Source organism: Lontra canadensis, unplaced genomic scaffold (assembly GCF_010015895.1).
Source record: "Lontra canadensis isolate GAN:19392208 unplaced genomic scaffold, GSC_riverotter_1.0 scaffold4, whole genome shotgun sequence".
Classification (NCBI taxonomy): domain Eukaryota; kingdom Metazoa; phylum Chordata; class Mammalia; order Carnivora; family Mustelidae; genus Lontra; species Lontra canadensis.
The window spans coordinates 49,153,668-49,172,101 of record NW_022630998.1 but is presented as its reverse complement, the minus strand read 5'-3'; the positions used below and the strand labels follow the sequence as shown (position 1 = coordinate 49,172,101).

The window sequence follows — 18,434 nt, the reverse complement described above, 5'->3', positions numbered from 1 at the left end:
TCCCAGTAGACATCATACCACTAAAACAAACAAACAAAAAAAAAATGAAAAAAAAATGTGCTTCATTTGTATCAGATTCACCTGATGATATTGCTCCTCTGTATCACTTGGCCTTTTAATTTAGAACTGGCTCCACTCTAAGCCAAATTAAAAAAAAGGTAAGTAGTACCCAATTTATGGAACCCCAAAGAATGAAGTTCCTTTGTAACAAAACCAACCTCTGCCAGACCTGAATCTGATTTTCCTCTCTGAAGCTACTGCCATATAGAATTCAGGTAGTCCATTACCACAAAACTTGGTCCTGTGGTCAAAAGTCACAACTACTAAAACTTGCATTTTGGCAGGAATGCTCAACATTTTACTGAGAACCCAAAATAATGTAAATTAGTATAAAGGTAAAATTAAAGCTGTTCAATATTGTATAAGGTAGTATCTTCCAATTAGAATTTTTTCAGTGTCAAATTTCAAGCCACGTTTATATATATTTGTATACATAATTTTATGGTATTTTGATAATGCTAACTATAATTATCAGTCATCAAGTTGGAATGTTTACCCTAATTGAATAGCACCTTTGTATTTATATTCCATACCAGCACAAAAATGAAAAAAAAAAAAAAAACCACAAAAACTTACAGCTCTTTCCTCAATTTTAACAAATAAGCTAATATAAATACAGATAAAGGGAACCTGGGTGACCTAGTCAGTTGATCAGTGGACTCTTGATTTTGGCTTAGGTCATGGTCACACAGTCTTGGGATTAAGCCCAGAGCTGGGCTCTGAGATCACTGGTGAGTCTGCTTGGGATTCTCTCTCTCCCTCTGCTCCATCCTGCCCCCTCTCTCTATAATAAATAAATCTTAAAAAAATAAACAGTTCAAATGAGGCCATCTGAGTTCCTAAGTTTACGGAGGAAATAGTCTTATTTCTTTTAACCCCTTCTTTGCCCTTGCATTGTAATTTCATAATATATTTGAGTAATAAATTGTTCTTTTTCACTGATGCCCTGTAGAATAACTCAGTGTCTTACTAGTTTTAGCACTGGAGGCCTTGTAATATGTTACCATTATTATTTTTTTTTTTTTACTTTCTTAAACTGGGCTTTATTTTAAAAAATCAGAGTACAAATATCCAACAAAATTGTAAATAATAATGGTAACAATCACAAGGAATGATAATGATTATAAAACAAAAATGATAACATTTATTGATTACTGTGTGCCAGGCATTGTGCGAAGCACTTTACATTGAGTATCTCTTATTAAAGTCTTTTTGTAAGTGAGGAAAGGAAAACACAAAGACAAAAAGTTGCATGCCTATGGAGTGATAAGGCCAGGATTCAAATTTGAGCAGCACGACTTTGGTGGGTCTGTACTTAAATACTGCAAATCTCTACCTGTAATATATTACTGCCAAAAGCAAATTTGAAACAATGCCTAACCTCTAGTACATTTTCCATTTCATGAAGGTGATATGTCTGATAAAGATAACAAACAGAAATTACATAAAAGTGCAAAAAATAAAAAAAATTTAAAAACCAACCAACCAAACAAAACCACCATAAATACCAATGACTTACAAAACATAACAAGCTTCACCTACCTACTGATTTGCATGTCCTTCCACCCAAAAATAAAATAATAAATGCAATGAAATGAAATAATCTTTGGTTTCTAACCAGGTGATAGTTCTGGTTGATAGTTGAAAACCACATGTCCATATGCAGAGTGTAGCAAGACTGTATGCATGCTGTATGTAACGAAGTCCTCTGAAGATGGCATTTATGTTCCTATACATTTATATATATAAACATACGTAAATGTGTGTGTGTGTGTGTGTGTGCGCGCGCGCACATACATCACATGTGCGTGTGTAATCCTTAGGGAAATTTTCTGGGGTCTCTTTCCCTTGACATAAGTATGTTGGTTTTCTACCTCTGTACTTCAAATAAGAGGGAAAAAAGGTATTGTGAGAAAGAAAACCCACCACCATCCTCATTAGCATAAAGAGAATTTACTTTATTATTTTCCTGTATGACTCAATGGAAAAAAACTCTTTACACTAAAACACTGTCTAGCAAACATTACATTTTAAGGACTATATCATAATGATTAAAACATTGTCTAATGTGTCCATACAGACCCTGCATTCTGGAGTACGGTAGGACATATATAGGAAATTTCTGTGCCTTCCTCTTAATTTTGCTGTGAAATTGAAACTGCTCTAAATAATAAATTCCTAAAACTAATATGTTATATATACCTATAACTTTAGAAATGGATGTGACCTTAGAAGTTACTTAGTCTTCTGAAATTTAAACCATTTGCTAACTTCTTATTCGTTTTAAGAATTACAGCCAAGACTGGTACTTGACCCCCCAAATTCTTAAAACTCCTCAATATTTTACCCACATGTGCTTTTCTCACATGCACTGATGATAAATGGAAGTGGAGTTAATGCAGCCTGAGTAAAAATTCTCTAGTCTGAAGTGTTATCTCTTCATTTGTCATAAAACAAAAATTTAGGCATCATTAGAGGAGGTACATGATATCAATCAATCCCCTCAAATTTGCTAGTTAGATGATGGTACCAAAAAAAAGACAATCTCTTTTTAAAATTATGTATCAAAACCTTTTCCAAATTTAGTAAGTTAAAAAGTATGTATAGATACAGTCACTAAACATATTAATTATTTTGTTTAATAAAAGCCACTACAATGGAGGGATTCTCCCAGGGGTGTGGATGTAACAAATTACCTCCATCGCTTTGAGTGAGGACTTTGTGGAGGGGGAGAAGTGAAGGGAGGGCTGAGGACTCAGCAAGCTTTCACAAGTACCTTCACTTTGTGTTCTAGGAACAGGTTCTTCTTTCACAGAAATGTATCTCATTCATCATTCTTAAGGTCAATGACCCTGCCCTCTTGTTTTTTTCTCCAGGATGGGTTTTAGGAAGAAAGATTTATGGGGAGCTAATGCAACAATTTTTAAGATCTTCATGTGGTAAAAGGATTTGGGAGATTAAGAAGAAGGGCATGATCAAACAGAGAAGAGTGAGAGCAGTACCATTTTATGCATGCCTACTATGTGCCAGACACTGTGTCCTACTGGCACAAAGTATTTAATTCTGATGACTGTGCATTAAAAGGATGCTCATATTCCCATTCTAAGATAAGGAACAAGGCTCAGGGAACCTAAGTAAGTCAGTTGCAGTCATGCTCTTGGCAGGTGGTACAGTTCAATGGTTTCCAAATGCCAAGCCGAGAGCTGGTGCTCGCCCAACAGAACTTGTCAAAATAAAAACAAACATGGACCATGGGGTGAGGTTTCAAACAAGGTAAACAGATTGCTTTTGAAAAACTCTCCTTCATTCTGAGATCATGCCCTTTCTTTTTTATTGAAATGAAAATGCCCTTTAAAAATAAAGTGATTGTGCATATTGACAAGGATTTTCTTATTAATGTCCTTTACGTGGCAAAGTATGTGCTCTGTAACCCCTGGTCAGTCTCCTGGGTAGTTTTTGGAAATCTTACTGGGTCATGAAATCCCCAGGCAAGGCAACATGTAGTGTAGCTGGATTTAAATGCAGGCTTTTAAAATAAGTATTTCGTTTCTACCACACTGTGTTGCTTTCTGCATGCTTAATGAATTCAAACTAGTCAGCAGCCTCATAGTAGCACAAGTCCCAGACTCGGAAACAGGAACTATCCAGAGAAATTTCAGCGAAGATGGAAATATTAAATATTCTCTATCCATGCTGCTGTCCAAACCAGTATCCACTAGTCACATGTGGTTACTTAGGACTTGAAATGTGCCTAGTGCGACTAGGAAACTGAATTTTGCTTTTATTTAATTTTAGTTAATTCAAATTATGTGAAGGTCACATGTGGCTAATGGCTATCAAGTTAACCACTGCAACTCTTGAGTAATCTTTAGAGAACTTCAGTTGCAAGTCTTCTGGGGGAAGACAATCTTTGACATAACTGAAAAAAAAATGTATCTACTCGAAGTGTGGAGGCAAAAGAATGATGTATTAACATAACAAAAATTCCTGATTGCTTGGCAAAGGCTCTAAGTTAAAAGATTTGCCCAGAAGCCCATCAAGATTCTCCATCGCATAAGGATAAATAGAGATTTCAGCTTAATTGTTTTACTTATTTATTACATTCTCATCAAAAGGCTGTTGGATCTGCCGGCAAATGCCAAATCGTTGATCAAAATCATTATGTTCAGGGTCAAGATACCTGAATTCTAATTCATGGGGTGTGCGTGTGTGTGCAAGCATGTCTTCAATCACATGCAAGGCACAATATTTTTGAGCAGAATTTTATGATTTCTAAAATTGAGCTTATGGGGGCACCTGGGTGGCTCAGTGGGTTCGGCTAGGGTCATGATTCCAGGGTCCTGGGATCGAGCCCCACATCGGGCTCTCTGCTCAGTGGGGAGCCTGCTTCTCTTCCTCTCTCTCTGCCTGCCTCTCTGCCTACTTGTGATCTCTGTCTGTCAAATAAATAAATAAAATCTTTAAAAAAATAAAATAAAATTGAGCTTATGATAGTTTCATTACTTTTCCTAGTATGATCGTTTCGAGGACCAAGCATTACATTTCCTGGGAGAATTCTCCATCACTATAAAGCCTCTATGGATGCCAGACAATTTGAAGAACATATTCTTACTCTGTATTCTTTTAAGCATGTACCATTACTTGTCAAGAACTAATGGTATATACTCTACTCCACAAAGAATTTACTGAAATCTAGCCACAAAGGAAGGAACATGGTAGACCTCATGAAATAAAACTTGAACTGATGAATACAAGGTTTGTTCTGGAATCTTTGAAACAGTGTTTTGTCACTTTGCTCCTGTGTTTGAGGAATTGGATTTTAGACAGGCTATCTGCCTGGTGAACGACGAATCCCTTTCCTTGATAAACAGTACATGATGGGCTACCTGTCAACAATGCAAAACAAACAAAAGAGACCCCAAGGAATAGTGACACATGTTAGAAATTTTACCTCATCTCTATAGTAGGTGGAATAAATGAATAGAATCTCAGTGTATTAAACATAAAGATTACATACAAAAAGACGTGTGTGTCAACACATGCAATTAACTCTATGATTTAATGTGAAATATTTCTTTTTGTCAGCTGCCTTCTGTTTAGCTTCTGTAGAAATGTATTCATAATTGAAAATAATAATGATTGGATGACAGTTTTGTTCTGCTGCACTTAAAAAAGTTGCCATAGGGACCTATAAATAACACATAAATTGTAATACTTGTTTTACGACTTTTTTGGCAAAACAAAACAAAAAACAAAAATCAAACAGAGAAAAAATAACCAGCCAAACAAACACAACCATCCCTGGTGCAGAGAACAAATTCAGCTTGAAGTTGTCTAAGTTGCAAAGAAGGACTGGACATTGAGACAGGGAAACACAAGATCTGCGTATAGCCTTGTTCTCCCTGGAAGTGAAACAATGAGCTGAAAGGTCTTGGTTTGGGGACCATTCATAACCATTTACAAGAAGACAACCTCATCGACTGAATTGCTTCAGTGATTCTCTGTCGCAGGGCAACTCCCACACTTGCCAGAGTGCACACAGCTACTCTCTCTTCTGCTTTCACTTGCCTGCTTCCAGTGAGAAGTTGTAGAAACTGACATCTTACAGATGTCTAGACAGAACTATCCACTAATCAATGACAACATGTTTTTCTGCACCAAGGTTAAGAAAACCCCTGAAATCCCAAGACAATTAATGGAAAGCTGACACAAAACCAGAGAGAAACTGCAACAGACAGGTGGAATAACTGCACTATTTCTTTAGCAAATCTCACCTGAGCTACACAATGAAGTGCCAGGAATCGGATAGAAAAGCCCAGTGTTCGATATCCTTTATTTGGTTTTTCTGAAGAAAAAAAACATGGGTCTGGTTGAAGGCTTTCTTTGTCTGTTTTTGTAATAGTATATCTTTGAATGTCTCATACTGCATGGGTTTAGTGAGAATGAGTTACGCATACCCCTTAGTACATCTTATTTCAAGAAACACATCCCATAAACATTTACTTTTTCTTATAAGGTTCAGACAATGGTACAGAAGACATTGAGAACAATTCACCAAGGAACTAAGACTGACAAGCAAAATAAATACTTAAAGTCACTGATATGGTAGTGAAAACAGGGGTATATACACATAGGAATCTTCATATTGACTGGGTGAGTCTCCTTTTCTATTTAGAACTTACAAAAAAAAATGACAGAAATGCATGATACTAACAAAAGTTTTCTCATTTTGACGGGCCCATAGCTTCTTCAGACAGTACCCTGGCATGGAGTGGGCACTGTCAATATTTGCTGAATGAGGAAAAGCATGACACTCTCATTTAAAAACACACTAAGTGGGGCGCCTGGGTGGCTCAGTAGGTTAAAGCCTCTGCCTTCGGCTCAGGTCATGATTCCCAAGGTCCTGGGACGGAGCCCCGCATGGGGCTCTCTGCTCCGCAGGGAGCCTGCTTCCCCCTCTCTCTCTGCCTGACTCTCTGCCTACTTGTGATCTCTGTCTATCAAATAAATAAATAAAATCTTAAAAAAAAAAAGTTTAAACTCTAAGGACCTTGGATCTCTTATTTATAAAACAGAACGAAGTTCCTATCCATAGGACTATGAAAAATATCAAAGTATCAGAATCCAAATGTGGAAATACTTGCCAAATGAAGGGTGACATACACAGCCAATGATGGTTATTATGCCCATCATTAGTCTTATTTTCTCCTGACGTCTCCACTGTTTAACTAGTATCTATTTATAGAGAGGATGATGACATCCTGTCTATTAAGAAACAATGATTTTCCATCTCACTTTCTCAATAAATTAAACAATTGTATTTCAACTTAAAGAGCATTTAAAAGTTCTCCAAAACATTTTATTCACATAGATAATCACTGACCTTCACTGCTACTGTTTGTACTTGAGGTTTCTAAGGGGTATTCTCAATGGAAACGTTAACTGGAACAATAAATATAAAATCATCAAAAGTGATTAAGATATATGATGATGTCATTCCTTGTAAAGGACAGTTGAATCACTGACACTGAATAATCTTCCTGAATAACTAGGTGAGATAAGAAAATAGAGGTTTACATGTGGCCATGTGTGGAGTCAAATGAAGAGAAGGCATAATCCTTTATGTGTAGAAGGTATGTGTACTATCAGATTAAAGACTAACATGACAATTATTTTTTCTATTCACCTTGCTTCTAGGAGAAACTTGATCTTCCTGGCAGAAAGTATGCTTTCCAGGAACCTATAATCTTATTGATCCAATGTAAATATCCAGGGGGAATGAGAAAGCTGAACATGTCAAGACACTATTTTCAAAAATTTATAGAGTTGTATCAAGGCCTGATTAAATTTGTCATTCTTATATGAATCCAATCAGATAAATTCTTGAATAGGTATAGGGAAAAAATGAGCTCACCCTTGTAAGTTTGCTTTGGAAAGAAAATACCAATTAAATATGAAATATAGACTTTTCATAAAATGCATGAAATATTTAATCTTTAGTAGAAGGTCTAAGAGAAATAATCTATACATTGGTATCCAAGAATCAATTTACTAAAAGATTAGAAAATAGATGACATCACTTGACTAGGACTTTCCTGAAATTAACCCCTTTACTTGAGCTCATGATGTCTATTCTTGTCAGCAGCTACAGTGCCGTATTTAATGTCCCTTCCTTGCCTTAGTTCATGTGTCCTGAATTCAAAGAAATTTTTCCTTGAACTTAATTCTCCCTGAAGCAGCATTAATCCTCTCTCCCCCTTTTACTTGTCAACTTTGAAAAAGAAGCTTGCATCTGCTGGTATCTCTGCTTTGAATTCACCCTTCAACCCAGTGGGCTTCTAGTTCTATTATCTTCACTTGGCTGTCAACCCAAACCTAGCAATTACAGAAGGTAACTGGTTCTTCTAATTTCTCCTCATCCTCTGGACAGTCATTTCTGCTCTCTGTTCTTATCCTTTAACTGTAGTCTCATTTTCCATAGAGTTCTATCCTCATCATGTAAAACCCAAATTCATTACCCTTTATCTGCCATCATGTTGTCCACTCTCTATCCTGTATTCCTCATGTCAATGTCACCACTCACTTACATGTTCAGGGTGAAAACTTCAGCATTCTTTTTGATTCTCCTACCCCTTGGCTGTCTGTCCCTCCCCCCACAACCCCCCCCTCCACACACACATAAGCACACGCTATTTTCTAAGCCCCCTGCCAGTAGACCAACTTCATCCCACCTCCATTTCCTTCACCCGGGCCTGTATTATGTTTAGCCAACTTTTTTTCTACAAATTTCAAAATGATCTACTTGCCTATAGGCCCTTCACTCTCGATAATCATTTAACAACAGGATAATTAGAAGCAACAAAAATAAGAATATGAGCATGACAAATCCCTGCTAAAAACCTCTGAGACTCTTGGGTCCCATAGACTGTATTCAAATCTTCTTTCTATCCTGCCACATTTCGCTATTGACATCAACCAGACTGTCACTATTTAAGTGAGCCATGATTTTCTAGGCCTCACATTATGCAAATGTTGCCCCTCTTAGTTGCTTTTCCCTGCCTGGCAAACTGTCCTTCTCCTCTCTCCGCTCCCATAATTTTGAATGTGCCTCAAGGACGGTGCTCACCATTTTTTAGTATAATGGTCTAAAACGTCAGCCCTTGTACTATCTGCAGATTCGCAGCTTTGAATATAACATATTTGCTCACTAAGTTTACATTTTGTGTGAATGAGTAAATGAGTATCTCAAATTTCAAAGGTGAGAATACGGGACAAAAATAACATAGGACAGGGCCATTGGGAAAAGAAAGTTGTTTTGGGGTTAAGAAGAATGGACACAATTGTCCACATTATACACTGAGTTAATGATGGATATATACTAATAATGAGAATAATAGTTGACTAGAAAATATAAATTCCCAGAAAGCATTTAAGTGCTACAGATCTGGAGCTCAACTCAGGTTGTAGGACTAGAGATACTGAACAGTATGTCATCTGGTGAAAGCTGATAGTTGAACCCATATAGAGAAGAGTTTTCCAAAGCACAGACTAGAGGTAAGGGACTATACTTTGGGGAAATACGTTGCAGGGTAACAAAAGATGCTGGTGAACGGGAGGTTTGTGAGCAGGAAGGAAGAGAGACTACACAGCGATGAAGGGCAGGAAATGAGATGTACCTTGTATTTCCTCTAATGACAAGCACCATTCCTTCTACCCAATGGGTGACTGAGAAATATTACTTAAATTAATGGATCTTCTGAGGTGAATAGGAATGGAAGATAGATTTCAGAATATCAAGGCAATACAACATGGTAAGGAACCAGAGACAACAGATGTAGTCTGTGGGATAGAGGCAGGAAGATGGGGAGACCCAGCACTGACTGAAGAAGTTTCATTGTCAAAAAGGCAGAGAAAAGCAAAAGTAGATTGAACATTTTTGGAAAGACGGTCTAGATCTGTGATTCATGAAAGGCAGGTGCTGAGACAATTGTACCTGTAGCTCACAGGGACACACATTAGGGATTACATGTCGTCTTTCCCAGAATGACTAGAACTGAGACCTGTCATTCCATGAGATGACTAGTTAACTGAGATGAAGAACCCTGTCTTGTAGTTTTCTTGTATCTCCTGCAGGGCCTCAAACAGAGATAGCTACAAAATTGGAGTTTAGTAACTCAGTATTTGAATGAAAATGCCTGCAGTTTAGTTGTTCATTCTTGAAAAAAATATACTATCATCATCTTACAGCTATTAATAAAATGACAACCAGAACCAAGGCTTGTGAGAAATGGGTAAAATACAATTTCATTTCTAGAGCCTCATTTATACCTATCGGGCATATGTTGATCATCTGTTGGCAAACCAAGAATAACACTGGACCCTCAGGGACCCCAGACCATCTAATTCCTTATGATGAATTGCAACTTGTACTGAGTTTTTGAGATGGTGTCATGAAAGATGGTGTTATTGAACAAACGTCCAGATGCAAGAGGAGGAAAGTGGAGACAGAGACTATACAGGGGCAGAGTTACAAATAATAGCATAGCTACTGAGTAAGAGTACGTTCCTATTTAGGAGGCTCCAGAAATCAGAAAACTAATGAACACTACAGTAAACACAAAAATGGAGTGTTCTGAGAAAATGAGTTAATAATGGTATAGGATCTGCAAACTTGCTTATCAGTTTTAATTATTCTCCAAGCTGTGCCATGTCTTAAATGACATTCAAATCTGCCCAATGTTTCCATGCTTGCCTCTAGTGATTAATATTCCAAAAATGGTTAAATTTTAGCAAAACCCTCCCAATCTCTCTCAAGTGATATGGCAAACCCGTGCAAACATCTATACCGTACACCACTGAGATATATTCAAACTGCTATTCAGTCTATTATCATAAGGTTTTCAAACGGAGTTTGAAGCATTTTGAAATATCAGAAAATGTTCATGTGGCTAGGTAGCTACAATTCAGGTCCTGAATATAAGCTAATATTTTAAGTATAAATGTTTCTATTAAACATTTAATTCTCACTTTTCTCAGATAATGTCTTCTCTGGGAAAATAAATGTTTCTTTTCGAGAGGGACAAGGTACTCAAGTTAAATCTACCATTTATCTTCAGCTTATGTAATTTTACTCACTGTTCTTTCAAACATAAAAAATGATGCAGTTAAAAAAAATATATCATTGGTTTTATGACCGGATAAGTGTGCCTGATTTTCTATAGAAGTTCCGTTTTCCTTTTGCTCATCATTATACTTACATATCACTGGCAATGGAGGAGTTCCGGGACATTGACTTCGGAGACAGGTCATAATCGCTATCAGATCGATACAGAAAAGACTCACGACGCTGACTGTGGACAAAGTTTGCTTGGAGAATTAGCCCGGATCCTGGGCTGGTCATGGGATCCAAGGGACTCCGTCCCGCAGATGTGCCATTGTCCACATCAAAACTGTAAAAGAAGGAGAAGGAATAACATTGCTATGAATGCTTGCTTGCAGATATTTTAGTAAAGGGAGATTTCAGTTCAGGAAGTCAAAGTGGGAACATTGACAGCTGATATCCACTATTAAGACATGATAATATTAAAACACACAAAAGTTAAAAAAAAAGACACATGGCTTCATATTCTTGTCTTCCTTAAGTTTAGGGTACTTTTGTTCATCAGGGTACTTTTGTTTATTTTGTGTCTCTCTAAACTGGAGATTAAAAGGAACCGTTGTGCAAAAAATAGTTCTACTAAGTATATTCTACTAAAGAACCATTCTACTAAGAATAGTTCTACTAAATTTCTTTTAGGAAAAGAACAAATACATAGTAATCCTGTAATGATTTGGGTTCAATTCAACAAGTTCCCATTATACGCCTAACATCATCACTTCCCAAAACCTGGGCTCTCTTCCATCCCACCTACACCCATCCAAACATGAATTTCTGCTGGATCCATTTCCCTCCACCCTCACATCCAATATATTAAGTTCAGGATTTCATCAACTCCTACTACATTATTATAGAGCCTTTAAGTTAGTCTCTTGAATCCATTTTCCAGTCTGTACCTCGTGGAGAGTCTTCCTAAAGTTTAAATCTGACCATGATCTTTGTCAGCTCAAAACCCTTCAGTAGTTCACTATTGTCCTCAGGATAAAGTCCGAATTTCTTGGGTGGACTGACAGAGTCTGAACTACCCATTTTCAGTTGTAACAACCATATTCCCAACCTCAACTTGCAACCTTTTCCCATCTGCCACTTTGTTCCACTTAATGAACCACCACCTCCTTGTCTCAATCAGGCCATCACTACCTAAAAATGTCCTCATTGTTGCTCATCTTTGAAGACTCTACCTGAAATGCTGCCCTGATGCCCCACACCCTTATGATATGCCTTTCTCTGTGCTCCCAAGACAACTTCCCGCTGCTCGCATTTTCAACGGACTGAAAATGTGTACCACTTGGTCTCTATTCCTAGACTGTGAGTTCTCTGAGAATGGAGACTCTGGGTGTTCTTAGCACTTCACATGGCAACTCAGAAATCTTTACTAAGCAGTTCATGTAGGTTACTGAATAACTAGAAGACACTGTGCTGAGCAATACAGACTTTAGAGGTGGGAAAAGACAAAATCACAAATGCACAGTTCTTAATGTCATAGTCCTTATAATTGAGATAAACTTTCTACAAAGAGCTTTTCTAGTCATATATCAACCAGTATTAATGTTAAGTCTCATGTGCTCTTATGAGAGGGCTATAAAAGCTCAGATAGCCCAGTAAGTATGTGGTTTAAAAATTTGTTGAACAAATAAATAAATGAATTCAAGTTTAGTTGTTATCAATGTTTTTCCCATTACAGACGTTATGTAAACTGGTAACTAATTTAAAAACATTCTTTTATTTTCTCCATTGGAGTTATTATTAAATAGTATTATGACTCCAAGATTGGAGGCCAATGTAGAAGTGAAAGGTTTGATGTTTCATAAATCACCTGTGAGTCTATACTAAATAAGAAACACTGACTCCAAATTAATCCATCTAGTAAAAGAAAAGAAAACTTCATATTCTAACTCCAAATTAATCCATCTAATAAAAAAAAAGAAAGAAAAACTCATATTCTAACTTGGCCATTCATAAACAAATTTTCCAATTTAAATTTTTTGAAGGATTGCACCACTTTATAGATGTATTTATTTGGTCACCAAAGACAATGAGAAGTTTTCGAGTTGAACAGACTCGTTTTATAGATAGGATACCAGCTCCTAGAGAAGTTAACTGGGGACACCTGGGTGGCTCAGTCAGTTAAGGGTCGGCCTTGGGCAGGGTCCTGGGATCGAGTGCCACACTCAGTGGGGAGCCTGCTTCTCCCTTCTCTTCCCTGCTTGTGCCTTCTCTCACTATCTCTGTTTTTCTCTCTCTCAAACAAAAAAATAAATAAAATGTTAAAAAAAAAAAAAGAAAAGTGGGGCGCCTGGGTGGCTCAGTGGGTTAAAGCCTCTGCTTTCGGCTCAGGTCATGATCCCAGGGTCCTGGGATCGAGCCCCGCATCGGGCTCTCTGCTTAACAGGGAGCCTGCTTCTTCCTCTCTCTCTGCCTGCCTCTCTGCCTGCTTGTGATCTCTCTGTCAAATAAATAAATAAAATCTTTTAAAAAAAAAAAAAAAAGAAAAGTTAATTGGCCAAAGTTACTGAGCTAACGAGATTTAATCATCTACTGTTCCTGAAGCTCTTCCAGCTCTAATGAATAATTAGTAAACCATAAATGTATGTTAGCAACTGTGACATGCAAGCAGGGGACATCTGTTTCCCTGGACAGGGAATTTCATGCAGGTGGGACTTTGGGCATTCTTGAGGAAGGCCAGAGGGGGGAAAGGATCTCCAATCACGAGAGATTTATTCAGGACCTCAGGCAAGCTCTTCTTGGATATGCTTAACTAAATAAGCACTTATTAAGCATCTCTAATGAGCACACTGAGATACAAAAATAAAGGTGATAAGATGAATCCAAGCTGGGTTTAATCCAGACTTCTAAGAAGTTTTCATATAATAGTAGTATTTTAAGAGGGCTTTTGAAAGCATTTAGTATTCAACTGAAAGACACTAAAGTCCTTTAAATAGGAAGAGAAAAAGGGAGATTTCTTCTCTGGGGACACAGTCATTGCAGCTTTTCAGTATGCGGAGGACCTAATGTGAACGTGTAAGAAAACGTTTATGTCTATTTCCCTTCAGATGCTTTTACTGTTTTAAAGGTAAAATATATTTCACTGCTATGCATAAGTAGAAATATAAGAGATACAGGAGTGACTCCTGGTTTAGTTTTTCTCAGTTCAACTGAATAATACCAATACCATCCCCCAAATCAGTAAATTCTTTTACTATTACAATTTTTCCAATTAAGTTAAGCAACTTCTCAAACTTTTCACTGTAAGTTTTGGGAAAAAATAGTGCTAAGTATCTTAAAATATTTAATAGTCTTCATAACAGTGCTACTTATTAAAACCAAAAATTTATTAATAAGTCAATAAAATGTTTGGTATGGGATATTATAGGGGCTTTGTTCTTTTTCTATGTAGGCTGTAATGTAATATTTTGTCCACTAGATGGAGACCACCACCTTAAGGAACATCTACTGTAAATAAAGGCCAAAACTATTTTTTATACTCATGAAAACAACCCCATAACGATTATACCCAAAATAAAACCTCACAATCTGTAGGAAGTGATTACCAAAGGTTGGTACAATTATATTAACTAGTAAGTATTAGTATTAGCTTTACAGATTGAGAATGATTACAAAAAAAAAAAAAAAAAAGGTCCCTGGTGTTTTATCATTTATTTTTATTTAAAACAAAACAAAAACAAAAAAACTTGAGATGCTCTTTTGTTCAAAATTAGAACTAAGGAGCTTCCTTGAGGAAGTCAGGTTTGGGACAAATCAAGGCAGTACTGCTTCTCTCAGTGAATAGTAAATTAACTGGGAGTTAATTTAGGCTGAAAATATAGGTGGGTTCACATAAAATACTTATTTTTGAAACACAACTTTATAAACAGTCCATGTCAAGTCGTTATTAATAAAACAAGAAGGCAGTGAAGTTTAACCCTAACCTTAGATACCTGAACCAAAGAGACCAACCAACCCTGAACTTCTTAAGCACACTCTTTGGCAAACATTTTCATGTAACGAATCTTCTCGTGACTCACGGCCAAAGAGATAGAGTCCAAGTAAAAGATTAGCAGAACCTTGGGAAAGTAATTGAAGAATTGGGGAGAGTAATAATGATGATGGTGGTAACAGTAATCATCATGATAATAATGACAGTAAAACTTCTGGAACACTTTCCATGAGCCAGATCTTGTGCTCTGTGCCTTACATTATCTCATTGAATCCCCACAATAACCCTCTGAAGTCGGCGTTATATTTTCCACTTGACAAGTGAATAATCTGAGTCACAGAGTAGTGGCTCCATATTAAATAATGTGTTCAAGGCTATGCAGTTCACAGGTGGGTTTTATACTCAAGCTGTCTTGAATCCAGAGTCTGGGAGAATGATCACTGTGTGTCTGTCTCTACTGCAAAGCCACCTACTAACCATTAGAAAAGTACAAGAATATCTTTTAGCTTCCTCCCCTCGATGGAACTTCAAATGTTAACTCTTTGAAAGGATCATTCATATGTAAGTATCATTAACTTACAGATCTTGCATGTCAAACCTAATTCTGAGACTCTGCCTTTATGAGTCCCCACATTTTGGAATTTGCCACCTTTCCTATTTTTCCAGTTATGAAGACAACAGTAAGGTGTAAAAGAATGTCTGCTGTAACCCATCTGATGGACTTCTTTATAGAGCTCAAGAGTTCATTTGGAATAAGGGCAGTCGGTGGGTCTGCAGAAGGTCTTAGCAAATGGAACTAAGTGAGATGCTCTATTATTCTACATGTTTGCTGTCCTTCATGCAGTTCAAGGATGCATACATTCCCTAATGGAGCTGGCTTTCACCCAGAAGTCATGTGTGGAGAAACACCGATGTAGTTGTGGATGGCACCCCGTGAAGGGGCAGGAAGAGTGATGATCAGGTGGCCCTCCCACTATCGAACTGTTAAGGGTCATGTGTACTAGCACTACTCAGACCACTTCCTCCACAGGCTCGTCCTTTTCTGTGGACTCCATTCCACACAGAAACCAAACAGATAACAGACAAACCAACCAATCAACCCAACTGTTCCCTATCTCTCCACACTGTCCCCTGTGGGTGGAATGACTTATCCTGACCCACCTTCCCTTCAGCTTCCTCCACTGCTACCACAGTTTGGGTCTCCTGATCTTGCAATTATTTGCTTGGAGTCATTTCCCATCTTTTGGCCTGATGTTCAACCCTGCTTCTGTTGAGACATTTTGCCTCTCTTCTTGGCCATGATTTGGGCTTTCATCTGAGCCATGGTCCTGCTATTGTGCTGGGTAAGCAGCTCACCTCATGTAGCCTGACCCTCAGGACCTTGCATCTCCAGCTCCACCTCATGGAGCCTGAAGGAGGTTGAGAAACATGAAGACTCCAGGGGAGAAACTGCAGGAAGCCCCTATCAACAGATGTCCTATTATCAAAGCATCTGTGAAGAGCTCCCACAGAAAGAACCCAGAGAGAATTAGCAGCTGCTGAAAGCTGTATGCTGGTGGGAACCCTGGAAGTCCCCATTAATTAAGTCCCCTCCCCCATCTGAGAGCTGCCTCTGTCACTGTGTATTAAGAACACTGGTGTGTTGATGATAAAGATCTTCCTGCTCCTTGCTGGGGGTAGGGAGAGACACAAAATGTTCCTGTTAAAACATGCACTTGGGAGATAGAAAAAGTGGGTTAAATTTCAAATCCTGGTTCTGCCATACTTTCTGGTTGCATGCTTTTGGTCAAGTTACTGTACCTCTCTAAGCCCCCAGTTCTGATAAGGGTAATTCTAGTGTCCAGCTCCAGGGCGGCGAAAGAGATTAGAAGAGAAAATGTTTGGAAAGCATAGCACACTGCCTGGTGGCAGGACCTTCCCAGTATTTAGCAGCTATTGTCATTTTTATTGTTATTGCCCTTTATCGTTGAGGGGGACTTTCCTTCTAGGTCATTCTCTGTGCCTGAACACACTGCTTTGGGAAGAACCTAAAGGAAGAGATGAGAGAGGAAGGGAACCGGGAGGGTGGGGCAGCCAAACCACCTGAATCAAACACAAGGAAGCAGTGAGGTGAGAAACACGGCAGCCAGATCCCTCTTCCAGCTTTAGCTGCTGTGGTTTAGCTCCACCCAACTCCATGATTCCAGTGTGATAACATCTGGGGAGACGGTGGAGATGGCTGATTTTTCTCAAGATATTCCTCACTGAGGAGAAAGCACCATTTCCTGCTAGGAACCGTGGAGGGCATGAGGTTCCAACAACCTGGGTGGGGTCCCAGCCAAATATAATGAGACTATAATGAGCAGAAACAGTCCTTCAGACCTTAGGCCTCCAGCCACTTGGTGTACTTGGGGGACCTCGAATCACAAAGACATTACTGTTTTCTTCCTATGCCAGACTCTCCCATGTATACTGCAGCCCATGCTGTTGGCTCCACATTGGAATCCAATCCACTTGCAGGGGGCAGGGGGAGGGTGGGGAGGGGGGCCGCCAGGGTTGGTTCATCTTCAAGCTTAATGTCACTGTAACCGGAGCTGGATAATCAGTTTAAAATATTTTTTCTCTTTATGATAAATATTTTATCCATTATTATCAATACCAAAAGACTATGAAACCTGTTTCCAATTCATGCCAGAGGTATTTCCCATTTGAGATCTCCCTACAGGTCAAAGAGCTTCTTTGGAGTAAAGAAATCCCCCTTCTGAAAATTCCCCATTTTAATATTTACTTAGCTCAGATTATCTATGGAAATGAGTCTGTAGCAAAAAGCCCTCTTTTCCAATCAATCAAACACCGCACCTCAAATTTAAATAGGACACCCAGGCAGGACATAGTATTTGGCCACTGTGATGGATTATACAGTTAAAGGATGGTATGCATTGCTAGTTTGCCTCACACTTTTATTTGCGCTGAGGATTAGCATTTAAGAAAGGAACATTTCACCCTATGTTTTCACAGATAATTTTTTATAAACAAAAGCTTGGCACAAAGGTGAAAGGTGTATGGTTATTTATGAGTAAAAATATCAAGTGATCTCTGGAAATACACATCATTTGTTTATGACTTGTCAATGACACTCCCAAGTGACACAGGACAATAAAAATGATTCCAGATGAAAATGACAGCATACATTTAATGTTTGGTCTGGAAGCCAGAAGGGACAAGCTGGATTTGGACAGTAGATTTTTGCTGAATGGGATGGCAAAAGGCCAAGTTTTCTGGAAAATATTTGTTGCTTCTAACATTTTTTAAAAGTCCAAACCAAGAATTGTTTTACTTGAGGTTTATAGGAGATTTTTCAATGATCATTTTAAAGGAATCTCTTCTTAATTGAGATTCTGCTTAGCCAAGGATCTCGAACGGGTCCTCACATGGAAGCGGGGGGGGGTGTGAGTCAGAGGCAAAACCTGCAGGCGTGGGCTGAGCCCTCTGTTGGCAGCAATTCTCTACAAATAACAAACAGTCCAGGTCATAAATACAGATTTAACCTGATAGATGGCTGATAACGGGGCACGTCCACTTTCATTGTTGTTAGTGGCCCTGAATTTATATTTAAAAAGTTATTCAGGCTTCTCTGTGACTGTGAATAAAACAAGTAAGCGTGCACATGTTTCCCCTGCCACCCGTTTTCATTTGCTATCTCACACAGAGAGTATGGAGGGCACGGGGAAAGCAATGAAGACCTGAGCATCAGAGGCAGTCCTGCCAAGTTTCGCTCGGTTTTACTTTCCTTGCATTGCT

The 18,434-nt window shown here is 38.3% G+C and overlaps 1 protein-coding gene across 8 annotated transcripts in view; it reads right to left on the bottom strand.

The window, feature by feature from the left end:
• Positions 1-18,434, bottom strand: part of PDE4D (phosphodiesterase 4D) — a 1,277,424-nt gene that overhangs the window by 209,280 nt on the left and 1,049,710 nt on the right. For all 8 annotated transcript variants that reach the window (XM_032850069.1, XM_032850078.1, XM_032850089.1 and 5 more), the window contains one exon: positions 10,818-11,009. In XM_032850069.1, the coding sequence (XP_032705960.1) occupies positions 10,818-11,009 (192 nt within the window). The remainder of the gene's footprint in view (positions 1-10,817; positions 11,010-18,434) is intronic.